The sequence below is a fragment of the Melozone crissalis genome, unplaced genomic scaffold (assembly GCF_028551555.1).
Source record: "Melozone crissalis strain CALT ecotype California unplaced genomic scaffold, PUWL_Pcris_2 ptg000009l_1, whole genome shotgun sequence".
Classification (NCBI taxonomy): domain Eukaryota; kingdom Metazoa; phylum Chordata; class Aves; order Passeriformes; family Passerellidae; genus Melozone; species Melozone crissalis.
The window spans coordinates 16,655,817-16,674,073 of record NW_026535787.1 but is presented as its reverse complement, the minus strand read 5'-3'; the positions used below and the strand labels follow the sequence as shown (position 1 = coordinate 16,674,073).

Genomic DNA, 18,257 nt, shown 5'->3' with positions numbered 1-18,257 from the left:
GAGGAAGGTGGTGAAGCCCCCAGGAGATGAGTACAACAGTGGCTGGCAGAGCCTGGGTGTTGGCCTCTGGGTGTCCCAGCTGGGGTAGGACAATTGCTTAGCAGATAGAAACCCCCAGGGCTTTAGTTCTTGGCTGCTAGAAGTCATCTCCTGTGTCCCACAGCAGTCCCCTACCCCAGAGCCAGCCCCTTGACAGCAGATGTGGTTTTGACAACCCACTGGTTACAAAACCAGGGCCCAGGCCCCACACCCCACACCCCAGCAGCATCAAGGCTGGGAGCCAGTGCAGGTACAGCAACAGGGCAGAAGCAGCCACCTGAGTCACAGGCCCTGGCAAGTCCTGGAAAATAGTCCCTGAACTCCCAGTGAGTTTTGTTATCCATTCCCAGCAGAGGAGGAGGGTGACAGGAACAGGAGGGTTATCTTGGAGACCTGGCAAGTGCAATACATTCCCAGCCTCCTGCTGGGATACAGCCAGTGGCTGCATCCTCCTCACAGCAACCACGGGTGTCAAATGGGCAGTGATGGATCAGAGGCAGCTCCCAGGGCAGCACCCAGCTCCTCTGCCACCTTCCTGCTCCCACCAATACCAAGCAGCTTAGCTCTGGATGCTACAGGGTGAAAGAGGTGAGCACAGAATGCAGATGGGTGCTTGGTCATCATCCACCCAATATCCGTCCCCTAGGAGAGATGAAAGGAGAAACCTTCCATGCCCTGCAGCAAGGAAGACAAACAAGAAAAACCCAGGACCACGTCTCCGTTTCCAGGGCTCTTATTTTGGTGTTTGGCACAACACTGCAATGTGGTTTCACTTAAAAGAAAACTCAGAGGATTCAGAACGATGCTGGGGTTCCCCAGGGGGAACACAGCCCACACAGACATGACAGCACTGTGGCCACTTCCTAAATCCCCTGAGCCAGGAGCTGCCTTGTAGCTCTCCACCAGACCCCAGGGCCCTCAGGGAATATGACTCAAGTTTCCACATGCCAAAATACCACTGCTGGCCCTGGGATTGGGGACTTTACCCTACCCACTACCAGAAACTGAGCCCAAGCCCACTTGCCCCAGCAGAACTTTGGCATGGCTCCTACCAGCAAGGCCAGGAGGATGTCATGGAGTAATGCTGGGGCAGGGAAACGCCAGCACCAGCCCAATCTTCACTCCATCCCTTTTATTCCAGTGCCAAGAGCAATACGCAGTGAGGGCGGACCTGCGCCCGGGCCAGGGGCACCTGCTCTTGGCTGCTCCTGAAGTACTGTCACCATCACCCACAAGGGCACAGAGAGGAGCAGCACTGGCCCCACCCCATGCCTTGGCTGACACCCCCTGAGCAGTCAGGGGACACTGCTGGACTCCAGGGAGGAACACAGAAAATTTGGGAGCATATAAAAGGGTTTCCCGAGGCAGAGCCCACCATCACCATGCTAGAGAGCAGCCTGGTTCCTGCTGGCATACCCGGGGTGCCCAGAGCGGACCTGGCAGCCAGGGATAGCCAGGTGACCTTCATCCCCTCTTTCAGGGCACTGGGCTCCAGCCTGTCCTCTGCAGCCCCCATATCCCATCCTCGCTGCCAGCAAGGCTGCTCCAGGGTGCTGGCATTGGGGGCTGACAAAGCCTTGGCCCTTCTCTGTCGTGGCCTCCCCTGACAGAGTGGCAGGAAGGAGCTGGAGAACAGCCCCCAGCCCAAAGCTCAGCCCAGCAGGGCACTGCAAAGGGCTGGACAGGGACAGGGAAAGGGGACAAGCGTCTCTTTTTGGCTGCAATAGAAAGTTTTAAATATGCTCATTAAAATAATTGCTTTTTAAAAAAATCCTCCCCTAGCCCCAGCAGGAGGGGCCCTGATGTTGCTGTCCTTGGTGGTGGCCAAGGTCCTGAGAGGTGACGGAGCAAAGCCAGCATCCCTGGTGGCAATGTCCTCTCGTGGTTCCGCGGCTCCCCACCGCCTGCCCTTACTCCAGCCCCAGGATGTAGTTGATTCCCTGGACCAGTCCGATGATCACCGGCTGCCAGGCCACCAAGTAGCGCAGCCAGTCCAGCAGCTGCCCGTACATGACGTGAGGCCTCTCCCAGCTGGGCAGGAAGGAGTTAAAGAGTCGTGGGGAAATGGATGAGAGAAGCATAACCCACCCAGAAGTCACCCAAAGGTGCCCCAAAGCAGGGACAGAGAACACAGGTGCCCAAAGGGATGGACAAGCACCCAGGAAGGACAGACATGAGGCTTGCCCTGGGCTTTGCAGGGTCTCTGCCAGAGCCACGTGCTGCAGAGACCTACTGAGGGTGCCAGGCAAGCCTCTCACCCCTTGTGTGCTCTACCCACTGCTTCCCTTCCCAAAGTGCTGGCTCCCAGCAGGAGAAAGGATACGGATTACTGAACATCCTCTTGAGATCCACCTTCTCTTTGCAGTATGGACACGTCTGCTTCTTCCCGACAATGCACCAGCCCCGGATGCAGAACTCATGGAACCTGGGGAGTGGCACGTTAAGGGGAACTGGAAGAAGAGGGGGATACATGGCTCAGTGTGGAGGAAACCACCAAGGCCAAGGAAGTCCCCCCAGAGCCATGGAAACATCCCCCCATGTGAGGATGGTGCATTGCACAACCACAGCCCTTTCCTAGAAGGTGCAGCAGCTCCAGGACAGCGGCAGGAGCTCATGGGGCAGCAGAACAGAGCCAGGGTGGCAGCATGAAGGCCCTGACCCATGCATGGGCACCAGGGAGACTGAAACTCTTCGGTGATGGTGCCCAAGCACTGAGAAGGTTTGGACAGCCTGGGAGAGCTCTGTGAACTGCATGCATTTTGGAAGCCTTCTTCAAAGGCTTCCTGGAATTAACATTTAAGGAATTTCTCTGTCAGTACGGGTGTGACTTACAAGTGCTTGCTATGCTCTGTCAAAAGGATTTGCACAACCTGAGCACAGCCTGAAGAAGTTACAGGAAAACATGAGGTGGCTGCAGATGATTCTGCCACGTACAGGGGTGTCACAGAGCAAACAGACTTTTCCCAGAATATCTCTGCTGCTCAAAACATGGAAGAATGCCAGGCAGCAGCAACAGGAGTCACTTCCTTGTCAGCCCTGGAGCCATAGATGCAGGAGTGCCCAGCGAGCCGTCACCCTTGAGGACCACCAGGAGCACCAACCAGCTCCTCTGGCAGCCACGCCACCCCAAGCTGCTGCAGTCCCAGGCCCTTGCACAGTGTCAGCCATAAATCTTAACAGCTCCCAAGAGTTAAATTTAAGCTCCTGTTCTGCCAGCATGACCTTTGCTCAAGCCCAGTTTGGAAACCACCTCGCAGGCAGCAACACACACAGTGCCAGAGGACATCCCATGTGTACACTGAGTCACCACACGGAAAAAACCCCAGCGTGCCACCTCAGCTGGGACTGAGCACCAACTAGGACTTCCAGTTCCAAAACCCACTTCTCATCAATCAGCTGACAGGAAGGGCTGAGTGAGTCCAGCGTGCTGGAAACCCTGGAGGAGTTCTGGAGAAGGAGGAAGCTGCTGGGCTGTGGCCAGAGCAGGTAGCAATCAGCAGTGCTGGACCAGGGGGCTGTTTTCAGAGGGGGCCAGCAGTGTTTCCCCACAGTTCTTCCTTATAGACACTCGGGACCCACTGCAATGCATCTCTGAGGGGCCAGGGTGGCATGGAGCAGGGATGCCTCATGTCCTGACCTCACACCATCAGCTCCACCAGAATATCTGCTGAGGGCACTGCCAGGCGGATGAGTCACAGCAGATTTGTCAAAAGCAGGTAAAAACTGAGGTGCAGCTCCATGACTCAGCAGAGGGAGCTGGGATGTGAAGGAAGAGAAAACAACCACTTGGGAGTGGCAACGAAGTAATTTCAGGGACCCTTCTTCCCATGCCAAGTCAGTGATGACACAGGCACAGATCACATGCAAAGTCAGCCGGACAGCCCCGCTTCCCAGAACAGGCATTTCTCCACTCAGCACAGGAGAAGCCACGGGGCAGGAGCTCCCTGCTGCCCACCCCAGCGTGGGGCCAGTGAGGCAGGGGGCTGGCACCTGCAGAGAAGGATACACGTGGTTGCAGGAGAGGCGGTAGGTGTTCTCAATGATCCCTTCCTCGTTGACATCCACGAAGATCTGCTGGCCGCAGACGGCGCAGACGCTGTCAGAGAGGTGCTTGGTGGGCATCCCTGAGGCGCTGTAGAACTGAGCGAGGGCAGAGCAGAGGGAGAGCAGTGACAGTGGCACGCCACGTGTCCCACACCCGCGCTGGCACAGCTAAGCTCTAAGGAGGGCTGGGCTCAGCACCCCAGGAGTCCAGCCTTGGCCTTTGGGGCTTAAAAACCTTGTTACAGGTCCGGCTGTGGGAAACAACTACAACAGGACAGCTGCTCAGTGATGCAGTGGCCTGTCACACCCCAGCCCCATGCACTCCCTCCCTGTGTCAAGGGGCCAGCCCTCTTTGCTCCCCAACAGCCAGGGGGGTTTTCAGCTGCTTGCCAGGGCCATGCACCCAGGGCAGAGACTGGCAGGAGAAGCTGGAGGTCACAGCTTTGACCCAAAATAACAACCTTGGGCTGCCAGTCAGATACAGCCCCCACCTCCAGCCCTGCAGGTCCCTGACTCTCATTCAGCAAAGCACAGAGAGAGCAACCACCCCTCTCCATTTCCCAGCCTCACGGCTCAGTACAGGGCTGACATACCACAGAGAGTGCAGTCACAAAACCAGGTCCCACACACTCCAGCTGCAAGGGACCCCCCAGGATCATTAAGTCAAACTCCCTGTTCCACTGCACTACCTAAAACTAAACCATATGACTAAGGGACTTTCTGAACTCTGGCAGACTTGATGACATGATCATGTCTCTGGGGAGCGTGTTCTCTCTGGATAAATACCTTTTACCCCATGTCCAATCTGCACCCTCCCAATTCAGCTTCACTCCCTTTCCTCATGGCTGGACAATCACCTCCCCTGGCCACACATTGATGCTGTGCCTGATGCACTTCAGGACACAGCTGGCCCCTTTTAGCTGTCAGGACACACTACTGGCTCATATTCAACTTGGTGTCAACCCTAATCCTTTCCAAAGAACTCTCTCTGGACTCTTGTTCCCAAATTTGAACCTATAACCAGGATTACACCACCCCAGGCAGGGAATCTGGCCCCTGTTAAATTTCACACAGCTGGAGCTTGCCCAGCTATCTCTCCAAGGAGGTCTCAGCTCCTCCTGGTTTAGTACCCTCAGCAAAACATGCCTCTGGCAGAGCCCTGGCACAGCTTTGCTCTGAACATCCAACAGAGCCCTGAGAATCTAAGAGACACCTTGTGCCAAGGTGTCCTAGTGTGGCAGGCCAGGGGCTGGAGCAGAACCTCAAGGAGCAGCAGCAGAAAGCTCAGAAAGATGGAAACACAAAGTCCAAGACCCTAAACAGCTGCTGAAAAGAAGAAACATGACCTACTCCACAGGTGTCCTAGGTCAGATTTTAGGCCAGTGCATCCTCTGTCCACAGGGACAGCAAAAGTTGCAGCAGGTACAAGGAAGGAAGCCCACAGTGTGAATCCTTCCCTGGTGGCTGCAGGTCACAAGTTAATGCAAGCACAGCGGTGTCAGAAATGGGAGTGTTCATTGGAGATTTTAAATGCCCAGGAAAAGAAATATTTGTCAGTTCAGCAGGGCTAAACAGATCATTCCACTTCTCCATAGAATCAGAAAATGGCTTGGGTTGGAAGGGGCCTTGAAGGTCACCCAGTTCAATCTCCTCCATGGGCAGGGACACCTTCCACTAAGCCAGGTTGTTACAAACTTCATCCAATCAGGCCTGGTACACTTCCAGGGGATGGGGCAGCCACAGTTTCTCTGGGGAATCTCTGCCAGTGTCTCACCACCCTCAGAGGAAAGACCTTCTTGTCCCGGAGATGAAACCCTGCAGAGACTGCGCTCTTCAGGAAGGATCTCAGAGAAACTCTTATTATATTAGATCCAGGGACCCTTCCTCGAGGGGGGGAATTCCCTTTTGAGGGAAGCCAAAGCTGCTGCAGAGCCCAACATGTTTCAGGCCTCCTGATATGGGGCACAGCTCTGGCCTGGGGTACAATCCACCATGAACTCACCCCGATGGTTGAGGCCATGTAATCCGCACACATCTCTGCAAAGTCCCGCTCCAGCACTCCATAGTAAAGACCATAGAACAGGAGGGAGATGCCAAAGTCCATCGCATCTTCTGGTTTGATTCTACAGCAGGAAAACCAGCAACAGGGTTTTTTGAGGGCAAAGCTACTGAAACCATATTCTAGAGAATGTATTACTCCAGGGAAGCAAACTCTCTAACGATGAAGCTAGTTTGGGCTAGAGTCCTCTGCCACCACCTATGGACTGGCTGCTTCTTGCAGCGTAGCAAAAAAAATAAAATGCCACTGCTGCCCCCAGAGCTGGGAGAGCTTCCAACAAGTGAGCTGGAAGAAGGGCTCTCCAGCAACCCAGACCAGTTCAGGTACCAGCATTCTGTCATCCTCCCAGGATTGAAAGAACACCCCAATAGTCTCTTTGGTCCCATTAATTAGATTGCCAAGTAAACTGATTTTCCAGAGTAATAGCCAAAAGTGTGTTCCACCCCATCGCCCCAGGAGTGGGAGCTGAAGGATGCACTCACCTGAATAATAGGTTAAGTCCAAAAAGTGTGAACATGACAGCCATGTACCCCACGATCCCAGTGGCATAGCTGATCTTGTATATTAGTAGAAACCATTTATAAACCAGTCTGTAAAGCATTAAAACAAAGAATTTCATTACTTCATTTTTCCCTGAATGAAAGCATGCCAATCATCTGAAGAGTTTTATTTTTCACACCTGTTGTGTTTTTGCAGACACTTCACCTACCCCTGCACACGGATAAGAGCTTTACATTCCTAAATCAACCTGTCATGGGCTGCTCAGAGTCTTGACTTCCAAACTAGAAACCTCATGCTCCCCAAAGGCCATAATGAAGCGTGCTGCATGCTGGGAATGCCTTGGGTGAGGACACCACCCCACATGGACTCCCCACCTTTCCACCCCCCACCCAGGTACCAGGTATATTGGGCTGGCTGCCAGCTAAGGGCTTCACACCCTTTCACATGTGCAGGGCTCTCACACTGCCAGGATGCAAAGCTTAATTCACATCTGTTCAGGGAAACTGGAAAGAGATCCTTGTAATGGTTACCCTGGGGCTGAGGAGTTTCCCAGGAACAGCAGACAAACCTGGGTGTTGTCTGTACCAGAGGCTTTCGAGTTGCCCGGAAGGTGACAAAAGCTGTGACTGCTGAGAAGAGCACCCAGATCACCAGGAACCGCCACCAGTTCAGCTTGATAGTGAAATACAGAGGTACTACCCACATCTGGAAGAGGGTCACCATCTGCAGGAATAGAGGAAAGGCATTTGGAACTCGTTCTCTGCTCCTCAGACACCAGAAACACACTGTCAGCCATTCTCCTGCCTGCATCAAATGGCCCTGGATTGCACCAAGAACCTGGGGAGGTTTGACCTGTGGCACCTAGAGAAGAGCTCAAAGCTCAGAACATGAGTCAGACAGGGAGCATCTGAGGGAGCTGGGAGTCTCAGCCTGAAGAAAAGAAAGCTCAGAGAGGACCATCCTGCTCTCTGCATCTACCTGGAAAAAGGTTATAGCCAAGTGGGGCTCGGTCTGTCCTCCCAGGAAACAAGTGACAGGACACTAGGAAAAGGCCTCAAGTTTTGCTAGAGAAGGTTAAGGTTGCATATTGGGAAAATTTCTTCCCAGAAAGGGTGGTGAAACCCTGGCACAGGCTGCCTATGACAGTGATGGAGTCACCATCCCTGGAGGGATTTAAAAGCCGTGTGGATGTGGCACTGGAGGACAAGGTTTAGTGCAGGGCTTGGCGGTGCAGGAATAACAGCTGGACTCAATGATCTCAGAGGGCTTTTCCAACTCACACAGTTCCGTGGTTTTGTGAGGGAGTCAGAGGCAGCAGCCACATGGCTTTTGGGAGCAAAGGGTACAGCTGGCAGGAGAATACAGAGGAATCATCTCCAGAGGAATGTATGGGAGATGATACACACAACTAGTTGTTGTAAGGCAGCTACATAAACCTTCACCTTCCCAGGATCCCAACGCTGCAACCACAGACATCTCAGACAGGAATTACACAAGGCAAGAAGATTTTGGCTTGCCTCTGCACTACAGCCTATTCCTAAAAGGATCTACAGCTGTGCAGCTGAGCTCCCACAGTGCTGCTGGAGGAACACAGGCAAAAAAGTTTGGTTTAAAGTTCACAGAGGACTACAGGTACTACCTGGAAACATTAATCAATATTATTACTGTGACCATGAAGCTGCTTCAGGCAACTAACAGACCCAGACAAGCTGGTGGCATCAGCAAGTGGCAGGTCTGCTCAGCAGAGTGCTGCAGTGTAGGAAAGGCATTTTGTGCTGTTCTTGTGAGCCAGGGAAGGCTTCCTGAAGATAAGGAAAGCCCTGTATCTCTCTCCAGGAAGACACCAAGGCTGTCACCATGGTGACGTGATGAAGAAGAGAAAGAGATATGGACTTGAGCTGGCTCACAGAATTGTGTGGCTCCTTTTCACCTATTTAGAGTTTTGTTTCTTTCTTATGACCAATGGGCAGTGAATGTGTCTGTTAAGTAAATGCAAACACCTTGAAAAACTATAAAGGCAACATGTTGCTATAATAAATTGCTCTTATGCACCTTCTGATGGAGTCTTGGTGCTTTGTGCTGTGTCATGCTCTATAAACATCACAGGAACCATCAAGCCCAGGCTGCCAGCAGCAAGAAGCCCCCATTGCTTCCAAGGGAGCACCCACAAAATGCAGCTTCCCTCAGGACAACCCCCAAGATCTGCTTGTCCATCCCTGACTGAAAGCACTACGTCACACTGAGTTATCTGCGTCACTTCCAACAGAAACCTGAGGCCTTCCGAGTCATCCATCCTCATCCCCCTCATCCCCCGCTGGAATCCCACACGTGCTGGGAGAAACAACAGGAAAACCAGGAACACTTTCCTCATCAGCAAAAGGAGGGCACTGCTCAGCACTCCCATGCAGCATGCCAGGCAGACTGGCTGGGGGGTAACTCACATTGTAGGAGCGAGGGTGCCGCTGCTTCCACTGCACCAGGAGGAGCTGTGCCACCACGAGGGTGGCGATGAGGATGAGCACCATCTCGGCGTGCATGGCCTCGTGCCCGCGGTGCTTGGCGTGCATCCGCACGTGCTCCACCCTGCAACAACCAGGAGAAGGAGCTGAAGAGCACGCTGGTGCCGGCTGCATGCTGGGCTGCAAACACCTCAGGAGAGCCAGAAGGTCAGATGGATAAGCAGCACTATGAAGAATTGTGTTTGTGAACAATCCAGAGGGGAAGGGACAAAAGGCTGCTCTGAGACCAGCTCACTTCTACGCTGTGAAAGCCAAGAACGCCACCTTGCCCATCTGAGTGTGAAGGAGGTGACCTGACCTAATGAACATGGAGTGCACAGTTGGCATAACTTGCAATCCCAGAATGGGCAAGGTTGGAAGGGACCACCAGTGGGGTCATGTCTCTCAACCTTCCTGATCAAGCAGTGCCTTCCTGGAGCACGCTGCAACTGTTTGACCCAGAGTGTATGCTAATTCTCAATTCCAAACCCTCAGCCCAGTTTTGGAACCACTAACACTGTTCTCCCTCTTGTCCAACAAGGGAAAGGCTGGAAGGGTCAGGGGAGAGAGTGGGGGGAACAACTGACATCTGGCAAAACCCCAGCAAATTGCTTCTCTCTGCCCTGAGCATTCTGGAACAAGTGATTTCCAGCCTGATACTTGCCAGACACCTGGAGTTTCTTTGCCCAGCTTGTGCTTTTGACCAAAAACCAAGGTGGAATTAAGAGCTGACAGACATTGATGAGGTCCCCTGTCAGTCATCTCCTCTTGAGGCTGAACAGCCCCAGATCCCTCAGCCTTTCCCCTTAAGGGAGACACTCCAGTCCCCTCACCATCTCTGCAGCCTCCACAGGACCCACTCCAGGAGCTCCCTGTCTCTCTTGTCCTGAGGAGCTCAGAACTGGACACAGCACTCCCAGAGGTGCCTCAGCAGGGCTGAGTAGAGGGGCAGGATCACCTCCTTTGACTTGCCTGCCATGTTATTCCCAATGCACCCCAGAATCCCACTGGCCTCCTTGGCACACAGGGCACTGCTGGCTCAGGGACAGTTTGTTCTCCACCAAGACCCCAAGGCCCTTCTCCACACAGCTGCTCCAGCAAGTCAGCCTGTGCTGGTGCAATACTGAGAGTCCAGTCTGACTGTCATTTTCAATAAGCATCTGGATTAAATTGGTTTTGCTAAGGAAAAAAGAGGAATTTTTCAAGCCTCTTATTAAGGCAGATATTGAAGGGCTGGAGGGTGTCCAGAGAAGGGTAAAAGAGCTTGAGAAGGGCCAAGAGCACAAGTCTGGTGAGGAATGGCTGAGGGAGCTGGGAAGGCTCAGCCTGGACCAAAGGAGGCTTGGGAGGATCTTCTTGCTCTCTACAAGGCCCTGACAGGCGGGTGGGCCTAGGTGGGGGCTGGGCTCTTCTTCCAGCTAACAAGTGAGGGGACAAGAGAAAATGGCCTCAGGTTGTGCCAGGGGAGGTTTAGGACGGATATTGGGAAAATTTGTGCACAGAAAGGGTTGTCCAGCCCAAGCACAGGCTGCTCAGGGCAGTGGTGGAGGCCCCATCCCTGGAGGGATTTACAGACATGTAGATGTGGCACCTGGGGACATGGTTTAGTGGTGACCTCAGCAGTGCTGAATGGTTGGATTCTATGATCTCAGAGGGTTTTTGCAACCTTAACTATTTTGTGATTCTATATTAAGCAGCAGTTTAAAAAAAAACAAACTATTGCCTTCTAAGACAGTCCATACTTCCCCCCATCAAAAAATGGTGATTCTTTTCTGCCCCACTGTGATCACAGGCTGTGCTGCTGCTTGCTCTACTCATCAGTTGAGCTGTGTGCTCCAAATCAGCTCCCAAAACTCACCTCCATCTCTCCTCTGGGGACAAGTGTGAAAGATCAATCTAGGGAGAAAAAAAAAAAAAAGGCCATGAAATCAGCTGCTGGGAAACTCTGGATTCAGATGCTTTAAATAAGAAACCTCCAAATGCCCACAGTGCCAGCACAGCCCAGAGCTGTCCTTCACCTTCCCAGGAAGAGGAGCCACTCTCCCTGCTCCTCCACCTTACTTACACTCCCATATTTTATTGGAGCCAAAGCTCTGACCAACATCCCATGTGACCAGAACAAAAGGACTGGCTTAAATCCCACATTCACAACCCAGCCAGGTGTCTCAGGGCACAGAGTGGTGATCCCAGTGAAGCCAGTGCTCCCACCAGTGGTAGGAGTCCAAAATCCCACTAGGCTGCAGGACAGGGGACAGCATGTCACACACCAGCAACAAATCAATGCCAAAGAGATTTCAAAATCACAGTAAAATAAGTATTTAGGCCTTGCTTTGCTGAGATAATTGGAAATTCCTCCCAAAGTTCACATGCAGGAGCTACAGAGAGCAAGGGGAGCTGCTGTTATTAGTGATGATTGACAATGGATACTTGTATCCCATCTTCTCCAGTAAGATTCACAAAAAGTGTGAATATTCTCACTTTTGGACAGGGGAGGAGCAAGGGGAGTTTCAACACCACATTTCTGCTTTCACCTGGAGCTTTATATAGAATCATACAACCACAGAATGCTTTGAGTTGGAGAGACCTTAAAGCTCATTTTACTCCAACCCTCCTCCCATGGGGACACCTCCTCTAGACCAGGTTGCTCCAAGCACCATCCAACCTGCTCTTGAACACCTCCAGGGATGGGGAGTTCACAGCTTCCCTGGGCAAAACCTTCCTTTGATATTGTGAAAAGTGCATATTATCTGGCTCTATGCAGATATTTATTATATGTATTTTGATGTATTGATTACTAGTGCTGTATTAACATTTTAATAATATGATAAATGTAGTCTTGTAGTTAAAAGGTTAACTTTTGTAGTTAAAATAAGAACTATGTAAGTGGGATATTTTTTTAAGAAAATAATGAGGCACTCACACCAGATAGCAGCCACAGGACCTGAATCTTTCAGAGAAAAAAATTTCATGGTTCTCTTATCAAAAGAAACAAACTTCTTCCTGCCTCTAAGGCGCTGTTAGGATTCAGAGGAAGAAGTTGACACTGACCAGACCAGAATCCTGTATTTGAATGGAATTTATACATCATGTATGAGGTGTATGAATATGCAACAGGCTGTTGTTTTTAAGGGTTAATCCTCTGTTAACGGGTGTCCTTTTTCGGGCTTGTGCTGCCCAGAAAAAGGTACCCTGACATCCATAACACTTTGTCTCTATTCTCTCATATTGTCCTAATTCAATTTGTCAAATTATTATTACTCTAACTGCATTACTATTTTTATAACCATTTTATTATTATTAAACTTTTAAAATTTTAAAAACAAGTGATTGGCGTTTTTCACAATATCTTCACCTGACTGCTGAGGAGCCTCCAGCATCCCTCATGTCCCCACCAGGGTCACTGAGCAGGCAGCACACCCTGACCATGGCACTGGGGAGGGAATCCCACAGCTCTTCCCATCACCTTTTCTTGGTGAGACACAAACTCAGATTAAATCAAGAGCAGCTCATCTGGGCTGGGAACATACATGTGGGGTTTACTGGAGATACTCCAGTATTGCTGAGGCACTGGAGATGAAGGCTGGAAACAAGCCATGGACTTGTTTCCACAAACACAGACTGTTATCACTCTTCCCTGCACATACCAGAGATGTGTACACAGGAACGAGCTCCACCTCACCCCACTGGGTACAGGGTCACAGGCTTGGATCCAACCTTTATGCTGGGGCTCTCCATAGGCTGGCACAGCAGTCACCTCACCTGCCTGCTCACCATCACCAGCACACAGGGGTCTGCAGGCAGCAGCTCTGATCACAGCCAGGCTCAGCTGAGGGTGCACAGCTGCCTCGTTTCCTCTGTGGCACCTAATTTACCCCAGGGTGAGGAGGCAGGGAAAAACACAGCGCAGCAATCCATCTGCCTGATGTGGAACATCTGCTGAGCTTCACCCCAGAGCAACACCTGTGAGAAATTCAGCCCTTGAGAACCAAGGCCTGAAGAAACACTCCAGGACTTAGATGCAAAATCTAAAGCTATGAAAATCCTTGTTGGAGCTCGCTGAACTGTGTCAGAAGCCAAGGGAAGGTGGTGACGACCTGACACCAAGAAGGGTGTTTGTGTCAACCAAATTCCCCAGCACCTCTGCTCCTAAAGCAGCCACATCCAGATCCATCAGTAGTTGCAAGGTAATTTGGAGCAACAACTGATCCAAACAAACAGGAAAAAAGATTTTGAAATGTTTGCTGGTGACTGCACACAGGAGACTCAGAATCCCCTAGTGCTTGCTGGCTCCAGCACAGGTCAATCCCTCTGCAAGCTCTGAGAGAGACCTGGGTGCTCTCACTGCCTCCCCCCACGAGACCCCCCCTCCTCCCAGGCTCTGCCCCACCCTTGCTGGATGAAGATGTTTGACAAGCACCTTCCAACCACAGCAATAATTTACATTTCTATACAGTGGCTCAGCTTGCTCCTTTGTACCACACCAGCAGCCACTCCACAGTGTTGGTGCCATCTTAGAGACTGGGATATTTACCAGCCTCTTTCCTTTGGCATCTTCCCTGAATCTCCAAATTCTCCCAGCAAATGCATTCAAGATGCCTCAGCTCCAAATCCTGCAGAAACACTGCTGGCATTGCTCAGAGCAGGCTTCTCCTGAGCTGTGCTCCCAAGCCAATCAGGGATCCAAGGCCCTGGACACAATTTTCTCTCAAGTACAAGGAGTGAGTTTCACCAGATTCCCCAGAGCTCAAAGCTCCTGAAATAACTTTATTAAGGGGGGGCCAGGACATGACAGAGGGGATGTGAGAGGGATCTGATGACTGTCAGACAGGACTTGGCAGAGCAGCCACCCTGAGCCAGACCTTCCAGTTAACCCCTCCTTGATCTGCACACTCTCTTAGCACAAAAGTTTTGGATTAGAGCTAAAAATGCACAGGAATGGTGAAGGAAACACCTGCTCTTGCCAGCAAGCATTCATTCCACTCCTAGTTTGGGGTTGTCTGATTTTAACATGCAGGTTTTGAGTCTTTTGGGTCTCTTTCTAACCCCAACAGCTAGGTAGAAGAACCTCTACTCCTAAATTTCCCTTTACCAAGAGGGGTGTAGCCATGATATTTTCTGAAAAATCCCTTTGCCAGGATTTTTTTCCTGAGAAGCTAAGAAGCCTCAGAGGAAATGAAAAACAATAATTACCTGCTGCTGTGGAATGCAACAGGTGCATCTTTGATTGGTCTCATGTGGTTGTTTTTAATTAATGGCCAATCACAGTCCAGATGTCTCGGACTCTCTGGGAGTCCCAAGCTTTTCTTATCATTCCACTTTCTTTCCTTCAAGCCTTCTGATTAAATCCTTTCTTCTATTCTTTTAGTATAGTTTTAATATATCATTTTCTTTTAATATAATATGTCTCATAAAATAATAAATCAGCCTTCTGAAACATGGAGTCAAGATTCTTGTCTCTTCCCTCATGCTGACCCCTCTGGTGGTCTCATGCAGGGACCCCTCTGAACACCCCCACAGAGGAGTTTGGCAAGAACATTTAGGGTGCCTGAAGCAGCTGAAGATCAGCTCTACCAAGTGTTCAACACCAGCCTACTCCTGTTTCAGCATCCTTCAGCTGCCACATCAACACTGGACCCAGCATACCAACTACAGCTCTCAGACAAACTTTTTGTTTTTAAGAAAAGGATTTAAGAACAATTCTTCTGCTCTCTGTCTCCTCTGTAATTCATGATCCTCTCAAAAACCTCAGCCTCCTCCAGGTGATGACTAGGAGAAACTGGATATCTAGGACTAAAGTCTAATCCTCTCCTTGGACGTGGCATCATGGCCTTTGGAAGAACCTTGTGCCACTCCCTGGTTTCCTGCAGGAGCTGTTGCCCCAAAGCCTCCACAAACCTGTGATCCCCACCACTGGGACAGTCATAGAATAACCTCCTCGAGAAAACCACAAGGACTGTTGATATGGATAATAGCAAAGCTGGAGCACACATTCCCCACAGCCCAGGGAGCTGGGAGGATCTCTGGGCAAACACACGCTGCTGTGAGCTGACTGTAATCCACTTATGCTCTAAATCTCCAAAGGAGGCAAGAAGAATGCCTTGAGGATGGAGAATAAACAGCTGCTGATTTCAGCTCAAAGCTCCAGAGCAATCAACAGCCCTGATCTCACTTTCCCACTGCCCCAACTTCAGTCTCTGTCTCCCAGCACCTACCAGGAACAGCCTGAAATAAGAGGAATACAAATCTCCACAGTGCTGTAAGTGCAACCAAGGCAGGTGTGGATGAGGCATACTCTTTAGTGAAAGTCTGAAGAGATTCTGGAATCTCAATTCTGCAATTTTTCTGCTTATAAGACGCAGGAATAAGAAGCAGGGAGCAGAAATCTCCCAACTGATCAAACATTTGGATAACTGGAAATTAAACCTTTGCCTCTGCACAGGCAGAGCCAGGGCCATGGGACACTTGGCTTTATTCTGGTCCCCACCATGAGTGGCTCATCAGCAAACTGCTCTGCCCAAAGAGCTGCCAAGACCTCAGGACAGCACAAGCAGATAGGTTTTGCCATAACAATTTGTTGAATCACAGGGATAAGCAGTCCTATATGCACCTCCTCATTTGCTGCCTCCTTCTGATGCCCTCTCTGCCAGGTCCTGATGATGAAATGAAAAGTGGGAATTTCACTTCTGAGGATCAGTGATTTGGATCTTCCACATTTTTACATACAAAGTCACCAAGGAGTATCTTAAAATATAACCAGCAGCAACTCAAGAGTGACTGATCTGGGATTCAATCCTCCCATCACCCCACTGCACCGCTCTCCAGCAGCAACACAAGGCACAGGGCAGAGGTACAAGCTCCCACAGCTCAGCCATGCACTAGGGCATCTCCACAACTGGGCCCTGCCAGCAATCTTCTCCAAAACAACCACCAGCATCTGACAATTGTTAAGCCATACCACCAATTCTTGAGAAAAGGCACCAAAAGATTACCTGACTGCACAAGCTAAGTGAACTTATGACCCCTGTGCAGCTGCTCCCACAGTGCAGACAGGATGGAACCAAGTTCTCCTGGTTCTCTACAACTGGGAAAAAACCTCCCAAGCACGAAGCACAGGGGAAGGTGAAAAGCCACTGCAAAGCCCGGGCAGCAGTGCCTGAAAGTGGCACGAACCTGTGACAGCGCACCCACCCTGCTTACAATTCCATCTTTCCAGACAGATTTTTTTCCAGTTCTGTAATTTTTCATCCCCAGAAACATTAAAAGCCTGCATGGGAAAAACAGCTGTGGCCCCATGGCCGCCCTCCTGCCCCCAGAGCCCGCACTGTCCCTGCCCCATGGGCCCCCCGAAGCTGCCAGTGCCACCCTGCCCTGTCCTCCCACACCAGGATCTCCCCCGCCCTAACACTCCCCACACCCATTTCCCCAAAGTTCTACAAGATCAAAGTGACCCAAAGTCGCCGCTGTCCCATTCCACGGACCCTCCGAGCCCCTCAGAGCACATCCCTACCCGTTCTCCCGGACCCCGCGTCCCCCAGGCCCCACGTCCGCTGTGTATGCCCTTCACAGAGCACCCCACGGCGCTGAAGCAGTCCGTCCGCGCCTCGCCTCCCCTGCCCGACCCGGTTCGGCGCAAACCGCGCCCCGCCGGCCCCGTCCCCGCACCTCCTCCGCCTCACGCTCAACGGGGCCGCCAACCTCCACCTCCAGCACAGCCGCCATCTTGCCCCGCCCCCCTAGTAGCCAGCCTGTTCCGCCGCCGTCCGCCAATCACCGGGCACGCTGCCGCACCTTGAGCCAATCTCTGGGCGCGGCGCTGCTCCGGCCACCAATGAGGCGAGGGGAGGAGTGGAACGGCTGCCGGGCACGCCCCTCCGGGCGCATCATAGCGGTGAGCTGTCACCGCCGGCCGCTGGCTCCGGGGTGTGGGCCCGCAGCGGGACGCGTGGCTCCCGTGGGCAGCACAAAGCGCCTCGCACCGCCGTGCCGGCGGTGCCGCTGCTGCCCTGCCCACGCCCGCCACTCTCCGCCACCGCCGCACGCTGTTCCGCACAGGGCGCAGATAGCTCCTGAGCTCCGCCCGCGGGCTGCGTGTCGTGTCTCGCCGCCTGTGTGTCCCCGCGGGCTGCGTCTGTGTAACGTCCCCCGCGGGCTGTGCGCGTGTCCCGTCCCCGCAGGCTGAGTGCGTGTAATGTCCCCGCGGGCTGCGTGTCCCGTTAGGTCCCGCGGCGGGGAGAGGCGCTGAAGGGAGGCGGGAGCGGCGGGGATCGGGGCTCGCGTCATTTGGGCGGCCGAGATCGGCGCCGATGGGGCTGGGCGGGAGCTGTGGGCCCCCCAACTGGGTTGGGTAACGGCGTGGAGAGGCTGTGGGGCACAGCCAGGGCTTTAACAGGGCTGGGAAAGCGGAGAACGACTGGGGAGCTACAGCGATAGCGGAATGGCGCTGAGGCGGTGTTCGTGCGTCTGGGAACACGGGCCCTGGAGCTGCGGGTGAGCACTTGAGGGCACTGGGGAACAGGGCTGGGGCGTGTGGGTGGTACCCGGGTGGCAGAATGGGGCGTTGTGGGCTGAGCTGGGGGATTGTGACTCAGATCTGGGGGTTACTGCTGGGACGGGAACCTGAGGGGTGCTGGGGCAGCTCTGGGGGGCACCGAGGCGGTGGGATGGGACTGGGGAGCTGCTGGATGGTACCAAAGCCAGGAGATGTCCAAACTCGTCAGACTCTCCTCTCTCCCCACCAGGCACCGGAGGCATCCGAAGGGAAGTTGCGCTCTGCCAGTGCTGTCTCCAAAGGCTCTGGAATGGCTCCGGTTAAAATCAGCTGTGTGCTGTCCTTCTCCCAGGTGCCTGGGGGCTCCCTCTGGGGGGCTGGGTGTGGGGCTGATCCCTCTGAGCTGTTGGGGTCTTGGAAGAGGTGGGTCAGGCCATGACAGGGTGCAGTACTACCTCACCTTGTTAAGCAGAAGGGCAAGGATTCACATCATTCTTGCTCTCTCAAAATGGAATGTTGTTCCTTCCTGTAGGTTACCAGAGAATTTCATGCTTCTCCCCATGTCCAGAACAAGCTAGAGCTGGAGGGGAGGGTGTTTAGGGAGGGGTTGGTTGGTACCTGATGCTGT

At 52.5% G+C, this 18,257-nt stretch overlaps 1 protein-coding gene across 3 annotated transcripts; it reads right to left on the bottom strand.

Moving 5' to 3' along the window:
* Positions 1-756: 756 nt before the first annotated feature.
* RNF121 (ring finger protein 121) lies at positions 757-16,896 on the bottom strand. Of its 3 annotated transcripts, none has more exons than XM_054270311.1 (9): positions 16,804-16,896; positions 11,000-11,037; positions 9,085-9,226; positions 7,212-7,366; positions 6,625-6,732; positions 6,086-6,206; positions 4,030-4,179; positions 2,363-2,489; positions 757-2,070 (listed from the first exon to the last, which is right to left on the bottom strand). In XM_054270311.1, exons 1-9 carry the CDS (start codon positions 16,858-16,860, stop codon positions 1,997-1,999), a joined length of 972 nt encoding a protein of 323 aa, XP_054126286.1. In that variant the 5' UTR covers positions 16,861-16,896; the 3' UTR covers positions 757-1,996. The 3 variants fall into 3 exon arrangements, with proteins under 3 accessions (XP_054126286.1, XP_054126285.1, XP_054126287.1); XM_054270310.1 differs by having other exon boundaries at positions 2,363-2,464; positions 4,046-4,179; XM_054270312.1 differs by having other exon boundaries at positions 757-2,084; positions 2,366-2,464; positions 4,046-4,179.
* Between the last annotated feature and the right edge of the window lie 1,361 nt (positions 16,897-18,257).